General features: G+C 40.8%; 1 protein-coding gene across 1 annotated transcript in view; it reads left to right on the top strand.

Annotated features, from left to right (window-relative positions):
- LOC103918886 (uncharacterized protein C17orf105 homolog) overlaps positions 1 to 22,620 on the top strand; it is a 29,850-nt gene that overhangs the window by 6,426 nt on the left and 804 nt on the right. Inside the window, exon 4 of the mRNA XM_009326303.1 lies at positions 1,631 to 1,823. Coding sequence (XP_009324578.1) covers positions 1,631 to 1,823 — 193 coding nt within the window. The remainder of the gene's footprint in view (positions 1 to 1,630; positions 1,824 to 22,620) is intronic.

Genomic DNA, 22,620 nt, shown 5'->3' with positions numbered 1-22,620 from the left:
AAAAAGGGGGGGGGGAGAGAGAGAGAGAACATTGCCCTACTTTAAGGGAAATAAATGAAGCAAACCTATTATGTCTCAGCAAAGCTGTTGCTCCTGCTAAGTGAGTCATTGCTGCTGACTTTGCCAGTTGTTCCTACAGACACCACCGGAAAGAGGGAGATCCAAAGCTTAGAGATTAAATAAAAACAGAGCAAAAAATAGAATTAAAATTAAAAAGAAAAGTGGAGCAGGAAGCAGGCAGAAATAAAAATATAATTTACTGCTCAAAGGAGACTAAGCAAAATATGCCTTGAGGATTTATCACTAGGGAGAACCACCTTACATATTTTTGATTCAGGAGGAAATTCACACCCTGAATAAGGCACAGAAGACCAGTCAACAGCAGGGACAGGCTTTTGAAGTGAAGAGAATGGTTTTTATAACTCAGGTGGCAGTTGTTACCTCCTGTGATTCATTTACAGACAGACTACTTCATGGCAGACTGACTGCTCATCAGGCCCTAAAGTGTCTCCAGACAGTAAAATGCAGCTCAGGTGCAAATGACCTAGGTAGAACTCGCTACACGTCACCGTCACGAATATCCTGACATTTGCACAGTTCCTTGGGAGACAGAAATTATCTGAAACAGAATTGGTCATGTCCACATCATGCAAATCCACATCATAGCACTTACGGCTTGTCACTAGTGAATAATACCCAGATCAGTGCAGGCGTCGACAAGCATCAGTTAACTCCACTGCTGAAGGTGTGATTCCACAAGATATGGAAGGAGCAGAGCATCCTCCCCCTTTTCATTCCCCCTCTCCCTTTCTGATTCAAGTGGCAAACTCTGGTTGTTTTCTTTGGATCATCTCTGGTTTTCATCAAACCTCTCCATTAGCTAACTAAACTTGAGACAGCAGCACAAAACTAACCCAACAAAAACAAACAAATTTGGATCGTTTTTCTGCCACTTTCTGCAAAGTGATGAATTCCAGGGCTGGTGCAAGGGGTGGAGAAGACCACACAGCTGGGAGAAGTGGGGAGATGAGCAGGGGAAGGAAAAGATCGAGTCCTTCCCTTTTCTGGTGGCAGGAGACCGCTACGAGATCAGCTCAGCTTCCTGGGAAATTACAGTCTACGAAGTCACAGAAAGTTTCCAAGGCATTTGAGGCAGTATGCTTATCTCCGTTATCTTCATGCTTCCCAACTCAGTACATAGGTTTGTACACAAAATACATGTATAAACCAAAGTAACTGAAACTGAGCATTAAGCATTCTCAGACACCGGCCGTGCCCTCACCTACAGTACCGCATTACAGCAATCCAAGACTTGGAGGGTCGGCGTTAATCCAAGATAAAACTAGCATTTTTCCTCTTGTAAAATGTACCAAACCTCCATATAGGCAGGGCTGCATTCAGAAGATACTGAACAAAGACTATCTTCTTAAGAAGGACAAAAGGATTGGGTTGCAAGGGCCAGTTAATGCAGATCAAGGAGGAGCAAGTCCCTGTAGGAGAGGTATAAAACCTTAGGCGAATTTTCCCCTGACAAAAGACTGGCAGATATTTCACATTCTGGGTTCCCAGGCATGGGAACACGAACGAGCATGGAAAAGTTTGACGCTGCTTATATGGTTTTCCTCTCTAGTTTAAATGGAGAAAAAAGAAAGCAGGAGCTGCGGAGAGTGAACCAGGAGAACCGTGCCATTCTGGATAGAATTACAAAGTCCCAGCCTCAGTATCAAGTTCAGCGATGGCATGAGGATTGGCAACGAGCTGAAAAATACATGGCCAACGTTGCGAGATACCCTCGTGGGCGGTGTAAATCACAGAGCCGAAAGGTAGCCCTGAGCTTCTGTTCTTTCCTTCCCAGTTATTTCTGGATCGGAACTGCTCATAGAGCACATTTCACTGCGCTTTTGCGCTGAGGATTAACTGCACGTGGCAGCCAGCCACACAATTAACAGCCTTTCATTTATACAGCCACTCTTATCAAATGAATCCCAGAGTGCTCTTCAGACTTTATTAGGTGATTTGTAAGTGCTGTAGTTTCTACAATCAGACTGTCCACCACAGAGAGATGGTGCTCTCAGAAATAAATTCAAAAATAATTATTAAAAAAAAGAAGCAATGGTTTACCAGTTCCCTGAGAGAAACAGCCAAACACTGCAGCAACGTTTAAGGTGACCAAGGTGGGCATATGCCTTGAGGGCTCCAAAACCTACACTGGCCATTCTGCACAAAGTAACCAGCTTCTTATTTTCATTAGTAACAGGGGTAAAGAAAACAAGAACAGTACAGCTATATGAGGCATTAGCAAGCTTTCCCAGAGAAAGAAAATTGACTGTCTTTAACCTTTCGTGTCCAAACTCCCTGGCTTTGAGGCCGCTAACTCACAAGCTCCCAACTTTCCTCCCAAACAAACCAGAGGGAAACTGCAGCACTGCCCACCAGGCAGGGAGTTGGCATCAGCTCTGCCTTTATCTGTCCTCCCTATCACCTTGGAATACTGGGCCTCCATGGTTGTGTGTCTTGATTTGGGAGGTACGTCCTCTGTCATGCAAGTCTGATTCAATATATATGGGTGTGGCTCATATTCACTATATATATATTCACTACCTTACCCATTACCTCTAGCCTGAGGCCACTGAAATAAATCTTTTTGAAGCCTGCAGTTTCTGAACATATGTAAAAAGATTTTCAAAGGTGTAGCTCATCCAAATCTATCTGAGTCTTTGGGGGACAGTAAGTGGTATTTCTTTTCTTCCAGGACTATCCTTTGGTCCCAGTTCTAATTCCAGAAAAAGCAATAAAAATTGTGGCACTGCAAACAAGAAACAACCTCTCCCCAACTTCTGTCTGGAGACAATTATTGAATACAGCTATATAATTTTTACTAAAGCTTCCCAAAACTATTCAGTCTGAGGCAGAAAGCAAGTATAGAAAGCTTCAACCCAAACAGTTAAGACTTGACAAAGAAACACGCAACTAAAAGAGACGCTTCCACAATGGAAAATATTAGGCAGTTTTAATTGCTGTGGAGGTATCATTACAAACCAAAGAATTATATTAAAAATAGTAAGGTTGTAAAGCCAGGTGCTTCATAACCAGAAAGTACCAAAATTATGGCGAAGTAAACATATCCTGCAACCTTCCGCACATCAGCTGTTAAGTCTGTGCTCTGTAATGAATACGTACTAGAACATCTGTAAGTAGTCACTAGAAAACACCTTTTTCCAGTCTCCATTTCAGAAATGGTTGAGCCATTTTGAAGGACATTTACAGGACAAATAAGCAAACCTGATGTAGATACCTGCTGCAGACTTGTTCAGGTGAACAGAGGAAATCCAGTAAAGTTACAGGTGAAAATAGGATCAGTGGAAGTATTTGGCAAGATGTGCAACAACTTGTGCTACTGGATGACCCCTCTACGCTTTCAGAGTTCACCTGACACCAGTCCACGGTCAACCTTTAATAAATGAGAAATCACGCTGCTTCTCATCAAGCATTCTTCTGCTCTCCCTCTGTTGCAATTTAAAGCTTTTTACTGGTCACAGGTATGCTATAACAGCAGGAGAAAGTGAGAAAGTGAGAATCTTTTTTACATAAGGACATTCTTTACTGATCCCAACTGAAGAAACAATTTATCTGAACTAGCCTACCCACTGGCCTGACTGATGGAAATTGCTCTGTCTCTGGTGGCTCAGGCAGTTCTAATGAATGAAAGAAAGGAATCGTTTCTTTCCTTTGCTCTGGAAGGGGACAGCAGTAGTATCACCAGCAAGCGCTTGTCACCTTTCTTTCTTTGCTAACTGAGCTTTGGTGCCAAAGGAATAATCCTGAAAATAAATCATAGAAGGTTAGCAAATCAAGGCAGCGACAGGTTCTTTATTTTACATATATTTACATTGATTTCTCTTTTCTGGCAGGAAGAACAATTTAAAAAACAAACATCTAAACAAGACAGAAAAAGAGAAAAGCAACTGAAACAAGAAGGTGTGAAAAGTAAGATGAAGGAAAAAGAAAGAGATCATGTCCACCATGGAAAGGGAAAGAACAACTAGAACGAGACAGAGTTCCAGAAATAGCGTTATTCCAGTAGTCTCCTGTGAAAGCAATTTTGGTAGTAGCAAAGGGCTCTTACTCCCTGTTGGGTAACAACAGCATTTGGAAATTTTACTGTCCTCAGCCTTCTGCTTTGCCTTTATTCTGGAAGTCACTCCTTTCCTGGCATGGTGGACCAGCACAACAGGGCGTTGCGAGCCCATTTTGTGATTGCGACCCTGTGCATCAGCATACTTTGATTTCTGTAGTTTAAGTTAAAATACCGCTGTTCCCATGTGGATGATAACTTCCAGCATTGGCAAAGACTGGACTTGTGAGGGTGGTAACCTTTTCAACTACACAGCTAAACTCAGCAAAAATTGTACGCAGAACTACAGAATGAGCTGGGGTGCCTGGGAGAATCAGGTGGAAGGACTCATACAGTTTAGGATACTGGGGGTTTAAGTATTCTGTAAGAGTGTAGATATTTGTCGTGGTTTAACCCTGGCTCCAAAGTTAAAACACTTTGCTACTGAAACACTGGTATGATTACAAGCTAAATACTTGAAACAAAAGAGAACTAAAGTACCACTATAAAAAAGAGTGTTAAGAGTTACAGGAAATGTTAATCTGAGGGTCAAATTCTGCTTCCATTGTCACTATTGTAAATCCAGCCTAGCAGCTTTATCTTTACTGCAATTGCTGTGGATAGAATAACCTTACATTAAGAAACCAGGTCAAAAGAAAACTCATGATGAAGTTTTAAAGATGGCTGGGCTGAGCTTAACTACCAGCTCACTGCCATGGAAAACAAGAGGTCACGCTCCCCCTTTTACCCCTCTCCTTGCGCCCCTCTTCCATTCTGTTTGTCTTACACCAATACATGTGCTCTTTAAACCCCGAGCAAGGTCAGCTCCAGGATAAAAGTCACAAAGGAAAACTTTTTTTTCCTTTTTTTTTTGAAAAGGAGAATGGTTTTCCAGTGGGTTAATGAGTCGAATCAGTTCATTGAAGACAAATTTAAGATTAAGGCCATAGCTGATGCAAGGCAGAAGTAAAGCCACACATTCCTTCAGTAAAGTGGAAAAATAGTTACTCACTGCCTGGCAGTATTTAACACCAAAATAGCTCTCTTAAGGGTCAACAGAAACACATGGAGCCCAGCAAAACGGTCGCAACTCAATAATCCATGTTGGTTACCATGGAAAAATTATGAATATAGACACAATCAGGGTTTGCCCAAGTTAGGAATGACTAATCTGGTATTCAGCACCACCCCCCTTTTAGCTGGACAAACACCAAGTATGAGTGTATTAATTTTATTATTTCTTTATGTTTACCACAATAAAAGGAATATTACTTAAATATTCCTGAATTATTAGGGGTTTGGGTTTGTTTTTTTTTTTAACGTGGAGTTTTTATGATTTCAGGAGAAAACTATTCACCTGGATTTCCAGGCCCTGAGTTTAAGCAAGAATAATGAGTTGAAACCATATTGCCTGCAGTTTAAATAATGAAATAAATAAATAAATCAGGCCTTAAAAAAATGTTGCACTTGTGTTATTGCATTAAAAGTTGTGAAACTAAAATTTGCATTGTGAATATTTTTATTTGCTTTGTAGTTACAGAACATGCAGGGTTCATGTTTTCAAGTTTTCCTTTGCTCTTACGAAGTTAAGAAACCTCCTTTTGAAGGGTTTTCACTTGATGCCCCAGGAGGAACTTGAATTAAAAAAAAAAAGGGAGATACCACAAAAGTTGTAATAAAACTGTAACAGCGAGGATCTTCGTTCCTTCCCAACACTCATATTTGACTCTCCTTGCTAACCTCACTGAAGTCAGCTTAATTGCTCTATGTTTTAAATGTGTTTCTAAAATAAAAGGTAGGGTTTATTTAGAAGGAACGTAGTATGTGTATTAACACACTTAATTTGCATGTGTTTAAAAACTAAATCAGCACAAAAGAAGTGCAAAGAAAGCAGCAGCGTCATGCAGCAACAACTAGAGGTTACCAGGACAGAGTACAGCATAGTGGTTTGTTTATATCTGTGGTTTACACTGTTGATTTGTCCCTTCAGAATTAAAATGCATTTATCCCTCCATACACTCTACTGTGAAGGACAGAAACACTACCTCCACCATAGATATGAGGAACTCTGGCATAAGGGCTACTGTCACGTTAGTCAGAGGGTTGTATTTGCACCTGACTCCAAACTCACCATTCATACGTACTTAAGATCAGTTTGCATTTTAGGACAAACCAACTAGATCGCCAAGCAAAGCAGCTCAGGTATAAGAAGAATTTGAACTCTACTCTTAAATATAATATAAATTTAACTGTCCCCAGCCACTTATGCAAATTCAAGCACATTTACTGAAGTCTGTACACAGATAACCACCGAGTTTGAGGTCCAGGTTCACAAGTCAGTGAGAGGTTGGTGCTGAAAATATCATGTGTGGATGTCACTTCCTTGCCAACATGAGGTCCAGTTATTCCTTTGCTTTTCTACAGATGAAAAGCCGAAGTCTGAACAAACATATGAACCACAATGTGTGGAAGCACTAGAGTTTGTTGGGCTACAGGAAGACACTGCGTAATTTGTCATCCTGAAGTACTGTTACAGCTCTCCAATTTACAAGCTAACTTCTATTGGGACTGCAAACAGTATCAATAAAACCATACATGGGGGAAGATAGGGGACATCAGGAGAAAGAATACCCCCAGGGTGGGAAAGGAGCCTACAGGAAGGACGACGGAGGTATGGTGGTTGCTGGGCTACGGTGTCAGAGGGGCAGGTAATGAAAAACCTCCATGCTTGCTGTTGTTCCAGCCCTCACGCATCGTTTCTAGCTGGAGCAGCCAAAGAAAAGTTAAATGAGGAAGGAAAGCTGGAATGGAACATCCTGGTCACCTCCACATCCGGCACCGTCCTGTTTCCTTATTAGCCAAATATAACCCAGATTTATTTCACTGTGGTATTTTCTTCTGAATCAGCAGATTCTTTTTTTTTTTTAATTAAAGCAAATCTTGCCAAAGCTGTAGGAAAACATACAAGCTCAAAAACAAGGGTAATGATTACTGCCATTATACATGTATGTAGAAGTGATATATTACCACATCCTAGCAATTCACCTATCTGAAAAAAAGAACAAAAAGGAGGTAATATTGCCAAAACCATAGGGAAGTAATAATTTTCCTGTAAATATATATTTAAATAATGCTGAAATCTTTCTTCAGCCTACAGAAGCTTGACATTTACATACATTGTTAAAGGAATAGAAGAAAAATCTTCTTTGGTAAAAACAGACATGCAACTTGTGAGGTCCATCACAGCTACCTTTCCGCAGTGTTTTCTTGTAACATTTTTCAGACCTTTAAGAATCTCATAAAAGGCATCCAGAAACAGACAAGAAAGATTTTTTGCTCTTTCTTACCTATTTCTTCAATGCCCACGACCAACAGAAAATTAATTTTGCATTCTGCATCAACCAGCAAATTTTGAGTCTCATTTCAATCTTAAAACTTGTAGTTTTCTTCATGAATTAAATATGGCACCTAGTAATACAATCACTACAGTAAGGCTGGAGTTTTAGTTCCAATAATACATTGATTAAACTCTGCCCTCACGAGTTTCAGTTTTCAGTATGACAAAGGTTGCTTTGATTATCTCACATCTGCATTATCTATGTATTAGGGTTTAAGTACAGTGCCGTGATTTGGAAGGCATGTGGAATCGTGCCTGTCATATGTAATCTATACACATACGCACAAATTAAAGCCCATTGGGCTGGATTCCCTGGTGCCTCCCTGGAGCTCAGCTGGCATAGCTGCACTGAAAATTGGTCCCATTATCAGGAGACAGACAATCACTTCTCGCCTCGGCCTTCCCCGCCCCCTCCAGTTGTCCTTCATGGGGCTGCTCGCTGCATCGTTTGTGTGCTGCCAGTGCTTTGCTGTGGGCACTGTGGCCTTTGAATTGCCCCTGCCACTTTGCTAACACCGCCAGAAACAGAAGCATTTGCTGAACAGCATATTATTGATAACTGGTTTGATTTGGTCTCCCCATCTCTGCCAGGCTTCCATGCAACTGAAGCATGCAAAGCAAACCTGGCTGAGCTCTTTTAACAGTCTACACAGGACAAGCTTCATTTCACTTCTAGCCTCCTTAGCTTGAAGCTTAGCACAAATTAGAATATATACTAACAGTTCACGGTGCAAGAAAGTGTGGATTTAGCCGAGCATAGCTTGCATCTTCCTGAGGACAACACAACTTGGATTTTGGGCCAGGTGCTGGGGACCTCACACAGCAAACGGGGTGCAGCTGTAGCTTGGACACGCTTACATAAACACCTGTGAAAACCCACTATGAAAGACAAGCAAAGAGGGTATAAGCCATCAGGAAATACTGGTTACCCACCAGTCAGAGTTCCTGCAGCTTTTCTACTTTGTCTTTTGCAGCAGTTTGATCTCCTTTTTGCTAAGCATGTTTGTAGAGCCTTGAAAGCAAGCTTCTTGCGTAAAGTTCAAATTACTTCATCTTTGCTGCTGTTTTAACCTTAGTTAGCTTTGGTTAACTGATTTGAGTTAAAGCTTAGACTTCTTAAGTGTTTTGCAGTACTGATACATCCTGTATCACACTTCTAGAACATACTAGCAGCCATTAGCTAAAGCATTTCCACATCACAGCTACATCCTAGGCTAGACAAAATATGACTGATTGATAGATCAAACAACATGAGAAGATACGCAGGTTGGCAGACACACAATAAGGATACAGACCACCTGACTGGTTCAAATTCATCGTCGGTGCAGATATACATGGAGGCAGCTCTCTGTCCATCGGATTGTGTTGGAACATGAGCTGAAGTGAGCCTTACTTCAGCTGTGAAAAATCAAAGCGATATTTGCAAACCCTTGGTGGCATCAGCTAAAAAAAGTATAAAACACAGATCACATTATAATGCTAGTCATGAAAACCTGTGAAAGTTTGTTTATCTTCAGATATGGGTTAAAAAAAAAAAAGATTCATATCCACCTTTGCTGGAAAACATCAGACAAACAAAATTCCAGCAAATGGGTGCAAGTGGATAGAGCTAGTCTGGACTTGAATCAAGATTGATTTCAAGTACGTTAGAGATCCGATCTGAATGTTTTGCACAACTCGTTTCAGGCTTTGATTTTGTGAGCTGAAGGCAAGAGCCCATTTCCTCTATGCTGAGTGCAACTAATAACAGCTGTAAAATGGTGCTGGCTGCCTGACAGGGCATAATACTTTTATCCTCTGACCTTTCTGAGAAAAGGACTGAGGTTGGCATAGATGCACGCTTGCACATTTTTTCCATCATATAACATATTATCCTAATGCAACTAATTATTATACTGTAAACACAATTTTTTTTTTTGTTTATCATTTCTCAGAATGATAAACACCTGCTTGTGAGTCTGTAAATGTATACACTTTTTTAAAATCTTGCTTGTAATTGGGTCTTCTAAGAAGAGTAATATTTTGCATGCTGTCTTACCTCCAATGTCAGAGGTAGACATCAGAGTTCAAAATATTTGGTCTGTGCATTCTGTGCAATGAACATTCTCACTACAAGATACATGGCCTACATGCCAATCCCACCTGGAAGTTGGGGAAAAAAAAAAAATCTCATATTTGGAAGTTTAAATTAGATGCCCAAATAAAATATCCTGTTTTCAAAGGCACCCAGCATTTTCAGATGGAAAGCAAACCAAAAAAATCAAGCCTTCTTTTGTTGGCTGTCTAAATATGGTTCTATATCTTAATTAGATAATCAAATTTGAATTAAGATGTTTGCCTCCATTTTAAAAATGTTGTTCATCTGACCACACTTGTAATGGCAATCAGCTCAAGCCACTAAAATCAAAGGGTAGGCTAATTGTATTAGGTTAAAGCATGCAAAGGACTTGACTTTACAAGCCCTTCATATACAAAACTCCCACTGCCTGCAGGATCAGGGCCTTACATGGAGATCCGAGACCTTCCTAGTTCTTTCAGCTCTTTTTTTCATGCTGGAAGTGCTAGGTTGCCATCTTGGCACCAGCTTGCAGCAGCTGCGCGAAATAAACTTAAGCAAACATATTGGCACAGGTGTGATTAACAATTAGAGAGGGGCAAGTACTGCATTTTAATTTATTGAAAGAAAAGCTCACGGGGAGTCTGCACCTCTGAGTGCATGTCATGTCCTGCCTTTTCAGCTCTAGAATTTATTCTTCAACCTCAGTGGTCTGGAGAAGGCTTCAGCCAAATCACTGCTCCCAAGCATATTTTGGGTTAAACTTTTAAGATTAAACTTTTTCCCTTGAACCATGCGTAGTCCAGTCAACATAATTTTCTCTCTCTCTCTCTCTCACTAAAAAAGCTCTTTTGATAAGTTCAGTAAAACACTTGGATTTTTCTAGTTTACTTGAATTCACTACTACTTTTAAAGCTGCTCCCCAATAAGCCTTTCTGTTTAACTTGAAATACAATTTGGCTCAATTATGCAACTGAGGAAATAAACAAACTTATTTGCACAGAAGAAAGCAATATACCATTCACAAGTTGGAAAAGGTATTTTAATGGCCTTAGAAAGACTGGGAAATTACTAAGTACAGTCATATTGTTCACAAAAGTGACTGAGATCTTTGCAGATCTTTCCACATGTCTCTTGGAACACGTTGTTGAGCAGATCTCTTGAACAGTGGAGGAAAAGACAGTTTTCTCTTTACACCACAAAAATATGTTCTTTCTAGGCTCCAGATGAGGAATTTTTATCCCACGGAAGTGAAATGCATAGCTGTTTTAAAGTCTGGCTACTTGTGACTCACTTGCAGAGAGTGACCATGTTAATGTGACTGTGGTGAACATGTGAAGTTCTAGGAAGTGGTTTTCAAATCCTCGGTTTCTGCAAGGCCAAACAATTCAACTTAGTTGGGTCCGTTACGACTGAAAGCCCAGATACCAGACTGAGTTCATTCAGAAGAGAGCACAGGCTGTTTAGATATGAGAGATTGGACAGGAAGATAGAGAAAGCTGCCCATGTGTGGTTTTGTGTTTACGCAGGGCTATCAACTCTACTCCTTTCAGCTCTCACCCTGCTGCTTTGGGGATTAAACTACCGTAACTGCACACATGCAGTGACCATTCCCTGTGATTCTTGTGCAGAGCAACCCTGCTCTGTTTGCACAACGAAACCATTATCCCAGGCACATCAGACTCTACTCACCCATGGTAACTGACACATTTTGGATACTCTGAGTTAACCGTGCTTACTAGAGCAAATACATGTCCTTGAGCAGTAAGCCTGGAGTACCCTGAACATGCACGAGGCCTAATGCCCATCCACAATCAACATCACAAGTGCAGTCTCACAAGTCCCTACCGCACTGTTGAACAGAAACATAAGCAAGCATATTAGCTGAGTCTGCATCCTGAGTGTCCAAGTAATTTACGCTGCCCATAGAAAATGCTGCCAGAGGTGCTGTGGGTCAGGGTCTCCCTCCTAACAATGAACACAAGAAAACAGAGCACCTCTGAACAGGTCCTGCCTCCCAGACCTTTAGGTCAGAGTGTGATAATCCCAATGCAGGAGAGAGTAACTTAGTTTGGTCCAACGAGCCACATAAAGCTCAGTGAGATCCCCTTTTCTCAGCTTCAGTCCTTTCCTATCAGCCGCTGCCAGGCAGGAGGAATGGAAAAAGAACAGCATGCAGAAACTGGCTCTATGGCAGCCGGGAGCTTTCCTCCTCCAGGGGAATTCCTTACTGGCCATTTGCGAGTACAATTTAATCCCCTGTATCAACTGAAAAATGAAGTCTGATATAAACTAGAGAAAGCTGGTGATGAGAGACAGAACCTGGGACCTCTCTGCAAGTCGCTCCTCAGCTGCACAGGCCCTCCCTCCAGCCATAACCACCTGGATCTTTAAGATCTCCAAGCAGGTTTTGATCAAGGTCCAGGTAGATACGAAGATTTGTACACACCATGAGATCAGTTGAATGATGTCCAGTCAAGAAGTCAACTGGTGTTGGCTTTGCCAGAACCAATGGGAGGCAGAACGCATGCCAAAGGTGAGTCAGTTAGCAAAAATCATAAAGTATATAACAGTAACACACAACAGGCCGGTTTGCTGTGCTACCGAAAGAGTGCATTAATCTAGAGGCTAGAACAATCAAGCCAGCAGTTAGAAAAAAAGTACCTCTTAAGACTCATGCGAAACCAACAGAAATGCCACTTACATTCTTACAGCTAGCATCCAAATAACTGATCACATTTCATCATGAAGAAACATGTTGCTATTGCCTGAGGCAAGCATAGAATCTACTAAGGAACCAAATGGGAACAAATGAGATATTAAGTCTGAACTCGACGAGCAACATTCCAGTTCCTGCCATATTTTTTGGTGAGGCGTGTATTAGGAAGGCAGATTATTCTATGGAATTTGTTACTTTTCTGTGACATTTATCTGTCACAGACCGCAACCCAGAAGATCAGGACAGGATGTATATCTCTGGCCCTTAAAGGACAGGTGAGATGATCTAGGTTAATACACTGAGGAACACAGCTCAGGGTCTCTCCGACTTCTCTTTTTTATTTATTTTGGTAGAAAGGGATGAGCAGGTATGTATACACATGTGCATATCTCATATCTCCTTGCAAGTATTGGGAGCTAGGATAAATTGAGAAATACCACAGGCAGAAATGAAACTAAGCAATTTTAAAAGTGTGTTAACACAATGCTCATGAGACTTGCTTTGAAAGAATATGTTGTACAAGAACATGGTACTTATTCTTAGCCCAGGAAAAATTTCACCTGTGGTACAAGCTCTTTTGTTATCAATATGAGTAGTGAAGTATGCTGACATTTTCTTCACCAGCTCATAGATAGATTCAAATAAAACAACCTAAATCATTCCTACAGTAAAGGCAGCCAGTCAACACAGCTACAATAATGTTACTTCTCTGTTTTCTAAAAGCAGTGAAAAAGTATCCTCAGCTTCTGTGAGCGCAGTGAATTACATTGCTAAGGGATTACAGACTAGCAGCATTTCTAGGACCAAATTCACTACACATACCTCCGTTCACTCTAGAAGGTCCCCGGGCAACTCTCCCATCTCCTTCCTATCTATGGTGAAACCTCAGGGTTTTTTTCCTCCTTGTCATATTTATTTCCCCCTCCTCCTTGTCATATTTATTTCTCTCAACAGTGTTGTTTCTTTCCCGTCTGAGGGTAAGTCATTCACAGTGTTACCACATAAAAATTCCAAGCATAGATGAGTTAAGGGTCCTATAAGCTGTCCATCAAACCCAGGTTTTTGCTCTGCAGACATTTGTGGAAGTGCTTGAAGCTGTGATTGCCTGCATCTTGTTTCCAGTCTTTAATGCCCAAATCATTACAGTTCTGCCCACTGATGCCTAAACATTCCCTAAAATATTTGCATTGATTGGATATAGCTTTTAAAAACTAATACATCCAAGCTGACAGATAGATGATAATAACTGTGTGGCCTCACAACCTTAACCAGCAAACAAAATAGAGGCATCATAGCAAAGCCCTGGTCTAGCTAGTTTGCCACAGCTTCAGCTTTCCTCACAGCAGCAATCACAGATTGCACACACTTTGGGGCGGGGCTCCTTCCCCCCTCCCCCCCCTTTTAATTTAATTTTCACTTTAAAGGTCTCTAAAATCAGAATAAAAACAGTCAGCTGTTCAGCACTCCAGGTTGCTACTTGAAGCTTCCCGTATCAGCATTTATACCCAGTGCCATTCTTCCACCCTCCTCAGTGCTGAACAGGAACAGAACAGACCGGAGGAAAACACTGCTTAGGAGCCACTTGTCTGACATGTGCAGCAAGCACATATTCTTGCACTTTGTAAGCAGACCTGTCAAGTCTCATGCATAAAACTCATTCATCTGACCTCTGCCTCAACTGATCACAGCGGCACCAGCACTTCACCTACTCCAGACCAGTGGTCCTGGAGCAGAAGAGAGGTGGTTGCACTGTAAAGCAGCAAAGGCTGTGCCTCCCACTAGGTCTCTTCCCTCCCTTCCCCCCAATACACAAGCAAAAAGGGTCCGTGCTGGAAGAGATGCTTTCTAGGGTTGCAGCCTTCCCCTGCAGTACATCTTGATCGCAGAGTATGATATTGCTGCGGAAAGACATATAACTCAAAGAGGTGTGCCCTCACAGTACAAGCCAGCGCCTGCAGCTTCACATGCCAAACAAGATGAAAATAACAAAGGCTATAGAAAGTTTTCTGATTTCCCATGCAACTCAGGACAAAGACTTGAGGCTGATGCAACTCTTATCTCTCATTAATCTAAAAACAAGAGGAGATTATCTTCAAACTTAAAATGTTTGTGAAGAATTCATTAATTACTGTTAAGAAATAAAATACCCAAGGAATAGGGCTCTGTCTGCTTAGCCACGCTGAACAGGAGCTAAAGGTACCGGTTCTTGAAGAGGCATCCTCAGCCCCCGCTGACTAATGTGACTCTGTAGCACTTCAGGTACTGTGGAGTAGTTGCTGTTTGGTTCCATGAATCTAGACTGAGACGGGGCATTTACCTCAGTTTGCTCAGCACAAAAAGACTAAAACTACTTGTAAGATCATTGCATGCTGTGACAAATGAGCATGGAAGAATGCAAAGCAGAAGTTATGCCTTTATAAAGATGGCTCACAAATCAGAAGATCCCCCCCCCCAGTTAAATCTTGGTATCCATTTGTTTATCTCCTTTCCAGATGAAATAAAATAGAGAAATAAAATGTGGCCAAGTCTTGGAACGGTCAATATATCGATGTGAGGAATACAGGCTGTTTGCAAATAAACTGTGCCAAGACTCATTATAATCACGTTTAACAGTGACCCCTAGTGCTGTTCTGCAGCATCTTTGCTTTTTGTTGGGAGTTAGGTGAGAACACCAAATAAACCAGACTAAAATGAACCTGCCTCTCTACTGCAGGACAGTACCAATGCTCAACCTCGCAAGGGTCCACAAAAATCCAACTGAGAGAGCAACACGGTGTTCCTCTGTCTTGGTTAGCCATTTCTCTTTAGCCTTCATATTGTAAAGTTCTAGTTTCCAATGTCTGGCTGAAGACTGGAGGATTATTTTACAGTTTATCAAAAATAAAAACCAAGAAAAAAACATCTGCAAAAACTTCCAGTGGCACATATTATGGAGATCTAGAGGACAAATTTGTTGACGACATTTTATTTTAACAACATCTTACTATGGAATTCTCTTCTTTTTGCAGTCGGGCCTATTGTTACAAATGCGATTAATATTTGGTCCTATTATTCATATATTGACATTATTTACACAGTGAAAAATATCATGGCATAATATCTATTTTGGCAATAGTTGGGGTCTACATTTGGGGATTTCAAAGGCTATTAAATGCTGGCTAGCTATTTCAGATGAGAGCCATGTAGGACCACTAAAAAGGGAAAGACTGAGCCATATCTAAAGACTGGAGAGGGAGAGTAAAAGGCAAGGAGAGGGGAATCTGGAAATCAAGTAGAAGAGAAGCTCCAGATCCTAGGCGTAACAGCTGCATAAGTAAACGTACTTACATAGAAAAATGAAGCTAGAGAAGACCATGAACTGTATCACAACATTTTTGTTATCCGTGAGAAACGTTAAAGACAGGATGGGTGCAGGTCTCCAATCACTACAATTACTTTTGCAAACCCAGATTAAACCATACGGAGCCATGGTTAACCTCATGCAAAGTGACTACTTTGACCTGAACTTAACCAGGATTTTTCCATCAGCAAACCCTAACTAACTAAATAAAATAATAATAACACATCAAAACAAGAGGCTAACTAAGAGCCTGAACTTGTAAAGGGTGGAGCATTGCCGTGACTATTGACTCCAGGCAAATGGATGAGGCCACACTTCACAGACACCAATGCTTGTATCTGTACTGTCTTTGTCAGCCCAGTTTGAGTTCACTGTGCTGAACTTGAGTACACATTTTATTATTTCATCCACTAAAAATACATAGTTATAATTCTTATTGATTTTTTATTTGAAGAAAAAGAGATAAGATGATAAATATGTTAAAACCCAAGTCACACCCTAAAAACAGAAGGTAAAACTTCTAAAAGGAGTGTTTAAAAAGAAGTGCAAAAAAAAAAAAAAAGACAAACCAAAACACAGCTGAAAAAACAAACACCCCAAAAGAGAAGTAATTTCATCCTCAGAGCACTGATGTGAAATCTTGGCCCATTAGCTTCAACAGGAACAAAATTTCATTATTGGTTCTTGCATTTTCATACGATAATCTCAGCTAGCAACTATAACAGAAGGCTTTTTTCCAGTTACTGTTCTTCACTCAGAAGTGCTCTACAATTTCTTTTATTGCTGATGTTGCCATCAGTCAGGTTCTCAAGTTTCCCTCCATGCTCCAATGGCAAGCTTAGTTATTATGGATAAATAACACACTCACTCACAGTTATTTTTGCATCAGAACACCAAAATTAATTTTTTTACTTCCATATAGAAGTTTTAAAGATAGACCTATTCTACAGTGTATTTTACTTTGGTACTTATATAGCAATTTGGATCAATAGAAGAGTTAATGATACGAAACATTTTTTAAAAAATCACTACCTAATACATATCTTCACACATTTATTAGACCTACAGTGGAAAATATACTACAAAAGCCATCCTGCTTTAAAACAAACAACACCAAAAAAAAAAGAAAGAAGAGAGAGAATATGCAATAATAATTATTAAAAAAAAAAAGTGTTTTAACTCTGCAGGTGACTATTGAAAGCTCAAAACGCCTCTTAATCTCCCAGTGTCATCTTCCACTTAGACTAAGGATCAATTTGTAAGCTTTCAGTTTTCCAAAAGACAGCAGAAATTCACACACACACACACACACACAAATCCATCAGCTGATTCGAGACTCGTACAGTAACACTAGAGGGCAGGAGAGCAACTTTTAAATCAAAGTCTTGCCATTCCAATAGTTAATCTTCAACTGGCTAAAGGTGTGCCAAGGCACTCTTTCATCAGGGAGCAAAATGGAAATAAGGTATTTCTATTCTTATAGACTACTTACATCTGCTAAAAGTATCATGATTTTTATTCCCATGTACTAGAACAAGCAAGGCAGTGCAAATTGGAGCTGAAGAAATTAGTTTGCAATGAAATCTTTCACTAACACTCTTTATTTTTAAACATAAGCCAGCATCCCTCCAGCCATCTATTTCACTTATGTAATCTTTACTGGCAGATTTAGTTAATGTTTTGTTAGGCTTCTCCTCCTGAAAAGGACTTTTATATATATAGAACAATGTATCGTAGTCAATTGTAAAGAGTTCTTCAGATTCACTGGGCTTCCTTCCCCATCGACATGCTGAGGACCATCAGGTTCTGCTCTCACAACTAATTTCCTTGATACAGAAAGTAGAGATGAACGGCTTCTCCTGGGTCAAAAGTGTCTCTGACTGTTGTACAAGGAAGATGTGATCTTATTTAGCTTCAGTGAGAATTAGCATCTTTGACATAGTATTTCACAGAATCACAGACTGGTTGAGGTTGGCAGGCACCTCTGGAGGTCATCTGGTCTAACCCTCCTGCTTAAGCAGCGCCACTGAGAGTTGGATGCCCAGGACCATGTACGGATGGCTTTTGATTATCTCCAAGGATGGAGACTCCACAACCTCCCCGGGCAGCCTGTGCCAGTGCTGGGTCTCCCTCTCAGTGAAAAAGTGTTTCCTGATGTTCAGAGGGAACCTCCTGTGTTTCAGGTTGTGCCCACTGCCTCTGGTCCTGTCACTGGGCACCAGTGACCACAATATTTATTTATTTATAAGATGCAGAGACGTGCATAACTATTTGTCACATCAGAGCATTTTTAAATCTGCAAGTTGGCACTAAAACAAAGAAAGAAAAACCAGTTTGGAACCTCAAGTTAGCAACTTCTGCAGTAGCCAGCACTATCTTAAAATGGGAGTGCATAGGGCCCCCCTGAGCAAATCACAGGCTCGATAGTCAGTCACAAGAAAAAGCATGCTCAATTCTCAGTCCTACACAACACAAGTGTCTAGGGATGCAAAATGAAGAGGGGATTCACACCATGAGCACAAATCTGTCAAAATGCAAATGTGATTATGCAAAATGCCAAATGCACCTGCAAGAACAGTTGTTGCAATCTATCTAATATTTAGATAACACGTGAGTTTTTGTCTCCTTGTCGTGGGAACATGTTCTTTTTTTTTTGGTTGTTGCTAAAAAGTTTCCATGAAATGGCGAAGTGCTTCTCTGACATGCATGCTGATGCATGGTTCAGTACACAAGGTTCAGTATAAGGACTGCAAAGTGATTAAAGCGGTTTTTTATTTTGGAAGCGAAATAAATAAATAAAAACAAGTCCTGGCAAGAGATTCAAGAGATTCAAGCATCTCAGTAGAGCTGATGATTAGTCAAAAATATGTTTTCATCCTCTGAAATGAAATTCTCATCCATTTCAGCAGAACAACAAAACCGTACAAGAAAATAGAATCTGCATATACAGTTATCATCATGTCTTTAAAAACCTATAAGCTTCAAAGTAACAGCAATGATAGGAGTTAAAAGACAACCTTCAGAGGGTAATGCTAATGACAACAATAAACATGGGGAGGGGGGAAAAAATGCAACAAAAACTTGTTCCAAAGATGCTACAAAACTGCTTTTCAAGGAAACCAAAGTTGGAGCATACATACTTACATTCATTTTAGCTATTTTCTGTTCCGCATGCGTTGCATCTCACGCAGCCATTGATTCCATTTCTTTATGGAACTGTGCCAAGGTATAACGTCTTGGTTTAAGAAGGCTGCATCTATCTGGTACAGCGACCTGAGAAAAGTAAAAGTTGTTTTCTGTATACGATTGTTTCAAACATTGCATCTTAGTAACAGAATAATCAAAGTCCATATTTCTTTAAGAAGAAATGTCCACAAATTGGATTTCACATTAGCTAACCAGAAAACACATCATGGATTTTCTTGTCCATGCTGGTGATGAACTGCAGTGGTGAGCAGTCCTCTTCACAGTTCAAGGAGATGAGTAACAAGCTGTACAGCTGATAAAGCTACAGTCCGTGCAATACTTGCTAGGTCTCATAGTCAGCAGATAAAGTTTTCACATTACTCGCTACTTCACTGTCCCAAAGTCTGGAGAGCAAACTCTTAACCAAGCAGACACATTCCTATAATACACAGCATGCACATTTTAAGTAAACATCAGTATTTTTACTTCAAATGAAATGTCAGACTGATCAAAACTCTGCCCCAAGCCACAAAATTCTTAAAATATCAAAGCACGTATATGTTGCATTACTTACGGTTCACAAGCATGTTCTGGTCTGCTTCCTCCATTCTCTCTGCATCCAGCTATCTGACTGCTTTCTGCTCCCATACCAGTGTTGCGTTGAACAGTAAGAGCTACCATTACGGCATGCAAAAGAATTTTTTGTTTCCAGATTGCTCTGCTGCAGCCCTGAGCATAAAAACATACACACCTGAGCTACCCCTCTACATCTTTCAGTTCTGGATAATGGAGAGGTAGAGGGAGAAGGTATTTTAAAAAGGTCAGGCCACTAAGCCCCACTACAAGGACTCCACAGACTATTTTGGGAACCTAGATACCCAGCGCACATGTAGACGCACAGGACAGAATTCATCTCCCTAAACATGGGCATCTAGTGTCAATTAGGTATTGCTGTGAATCCATCAGGCCTCCCGACGCCAGACCAGGACGGCAAAGCTCTTCAGCAGACTAGTCCCATACAGATGTCACAGATACTCTACAGCAACTCAAGTAATACTCAAATTTAACTACACTCCTACATGTGGAGAAATGAATCAAGGTCCTAGGGTAGACTCCATTCGATATTAAGACACAAACATTTGGGTAACTATGAGACAGGTGTTTAAGATCTCATTCCAGTTAGTAGAAATCTGATTAACACAACCAACAGAGTCCAGAGAGCCACTCAGCTCCACCTAATACAGACATCTATGTCTGGTCAGCTGAATTATTGTTTTTGCTCTACTGACAATGGAAACTTCCAGGAAAATGGCAAAATCTAGACTGATGGCAAAGCAAGACAAGAGCATCTCATCTGCCTCCCAGTACAACTAGCCTGGCTCATCACCTTTACTATTTTTGGATAACGGCTACATAGACACCGCAAGAGAGGAGGCATATTACTTTGCATACTGGCCAACATAAACGATTCAGGTGCTTCTCAAGAGAAATTTAAGGGATATAAGATTGAAAAGAACATCTTAATGAAGCAGAAAATAACTCTTAGGGCTAAGTCTTACTTCTACACATACTCGTACGATTTCTTTAAACTTACATAAAGAGGAGCCTAACTGTAGTCAGTAGCATAGCTTTGTAATAAAAGTTGCCTTTTGTGGTGCAAATATTTATTTATTTCCCTGTGTTAAAATTTATCCTGAAGGCTTTACATTTTATTGTGAGCAGCATGAAGAAGTGAAAGAAAATGGTATTTTCTTCATTTCCTTAAAACAGGTTTCTCTTTGTTGGTTTCTAAGCAAGAAGGATTAAACATTATTAAGCTCATCCTTGGCACCTCCGATAGCCGTAATGGAGTAACACTGCATGTATGAAAGAGAGAAATCAGCTTGAAAGAGGCCACTCTTCTAAAATTAAACTCTTGGGAAAACCGAAGCCAAATGTGATCTTGGTTATTCTGATACAATCAATAGGACTCACTCATCATCACTGCAATGAATCAAAACCTGCTGCAGAGAACAAACATAAATACCAAGATTCTTTATTTTATAAAAACAAAGAGCAATAGGTTTGTATCACCTAGACAACCACAGGAAGAAAAGTGTTCTACAAGCAGCAGGCCCAGCAAAAGTGGATTTCCTATGGACTGAGCCACACACCTCCACAAATGATTTGCCAAGCCCCAGCTTCCCTTCTTCCACAATACCTTTGGTCCCTGTCCTCCCATGTCCTTCAAGTCTCCTGTCACATCCTCCAGTTGTGATCCTGAGCCATACACACCGTCAGTGGACTCCTGGCAGACCAAATGGAGCGGATAACTATTTAGTTCAAGTTGGGGGGAAAGGGGCACTCATCCAGGTCTCTGTAATCTTGCCACTGACTTTCACAAAACTTGCAGGAACTAACTTTGCTATTGGAGACTTCCATTTACCTGTCAAACTTGCTTGACAGTGGTTAACAGCATGAAAGATGTTATGGAAGAGGCAGGACTGATTTACAGTGCAGTTGTGTAAGCCAAGCTAAAATATGAGAGAGAAAAATTAAAGACACCCAGTTTAATTGTAGATTGCTTTCTTGACAGCTTAGGCAGGTCATGGTGGGCAATCAAATAACAGAAGATTGGATACAGAAAGTAATGTCACACTACTGAGCCTAGAATAAGAAGAGATGATACTATTTCTACATGAAAAAGCAAGAATTCTGCAAGATAATTGAAGAATGCTGTTGGGAGACATGACAAAGCCAATTGCTTCACTTGCCATCTTTCTCCACCTCCATGCATGCCATGGATGCTCCTGACCTGATCAAGTTGATTCCATTTCCAGATTCACTTATTTTAGACCCATTCAAAAAAATCAGAATAACACCTTTTTCCATCCCCCTACCCCAAAGCTTAGCAATTATGCAGACAGCAGAGAGGAGTCACACCGCAGGAGCAATTCAGATATTCTGCCTTTGTAAAGCAGGGATTGCCAAGGGTTGCACCCTGGCAGGTCTGCGGTAGTTATCCTCAGGGTTGGAAACAGGAGTCCACGTGGGTATGGGGTTGCAAGGATCACAGGAGGAAAAGCTTCAAAACAAAGGCAGCAGAGGGTCACTCTCATTTTCCACTTATCTGGACAAAACAGCTGAGTTAGGGGTCGTCTCTGAAACCTTCCCAGAAAGATCACCACCTGCTGCTGGAGCATTTCAGGGAACCTCTCCCACCTCAACACACGCCTCTGTTTTGGAGGCCTCACTTCAGTTACAGTACTCAAGCTAGAAACAAGGACGCTTTTCTGATTTCAAAGAAAACTTTTTTTCACGCACAAACTCAAAGTGAACATACCCACTTTAACTGAATCAGGTTTACATGTGCAAGCATCAAACTGACTTGGAAACAGTAATTGAAAAGCAGCAGGAGGAAACTATGTGCTAGCATCAGCATATGGTACCTATAGCTATTTTTAGAACAAAAGAAAGAAAGAAGGTTCTCAATGCAGATAAAAATATAGAACCTTCCACTAAGCGCGGAAGTTCTAATATGACTGTGGAGCCCTCCCCTTTCTCTCAAGATTTAAGATACTAGAGTGCAAATTTGAGCAACATGAGCCAGCAATGTGCGCTCGCAGCCCAGAAGGCCAATCATATCCTGGGCTGCATCAAAAGAAGTGTGGCCAGCAGGTCCAGGGAGGGGATTCTGCCCCTCTACTCTGCTCTGGTGAGACCCCTCCTGGAGTACTGCGTCCAGCTCTGGAGCCCTCAGCATAAGAAAGACACGGACCTGTTGGAGCGGGTCCAGAAGAGGGCCACAAAAATGATCAGGGGGATGGAA

Source organism: Pygoscelis adeliae, unplaced genomic scaffold (genome assembly GCF_000699105.1).
Source record: "Pygoscelis adeliae isolate BGI_AS28 unplaced genomic scaffold, ASM69910v1 Scaffold156, whole genome shotgun sequence".
NCBI lineage: Eukaryota > Metazoa > Chordata > Aves > Sphenisciformes > Spheniscidae > Pygoscelis > Pygoscelis adeliae.
The sequence above is the reverse complement of the archived record's forward strand: the minus strand, read 5'-3'. Positions and strand labels throughout refer to the sequence as shown.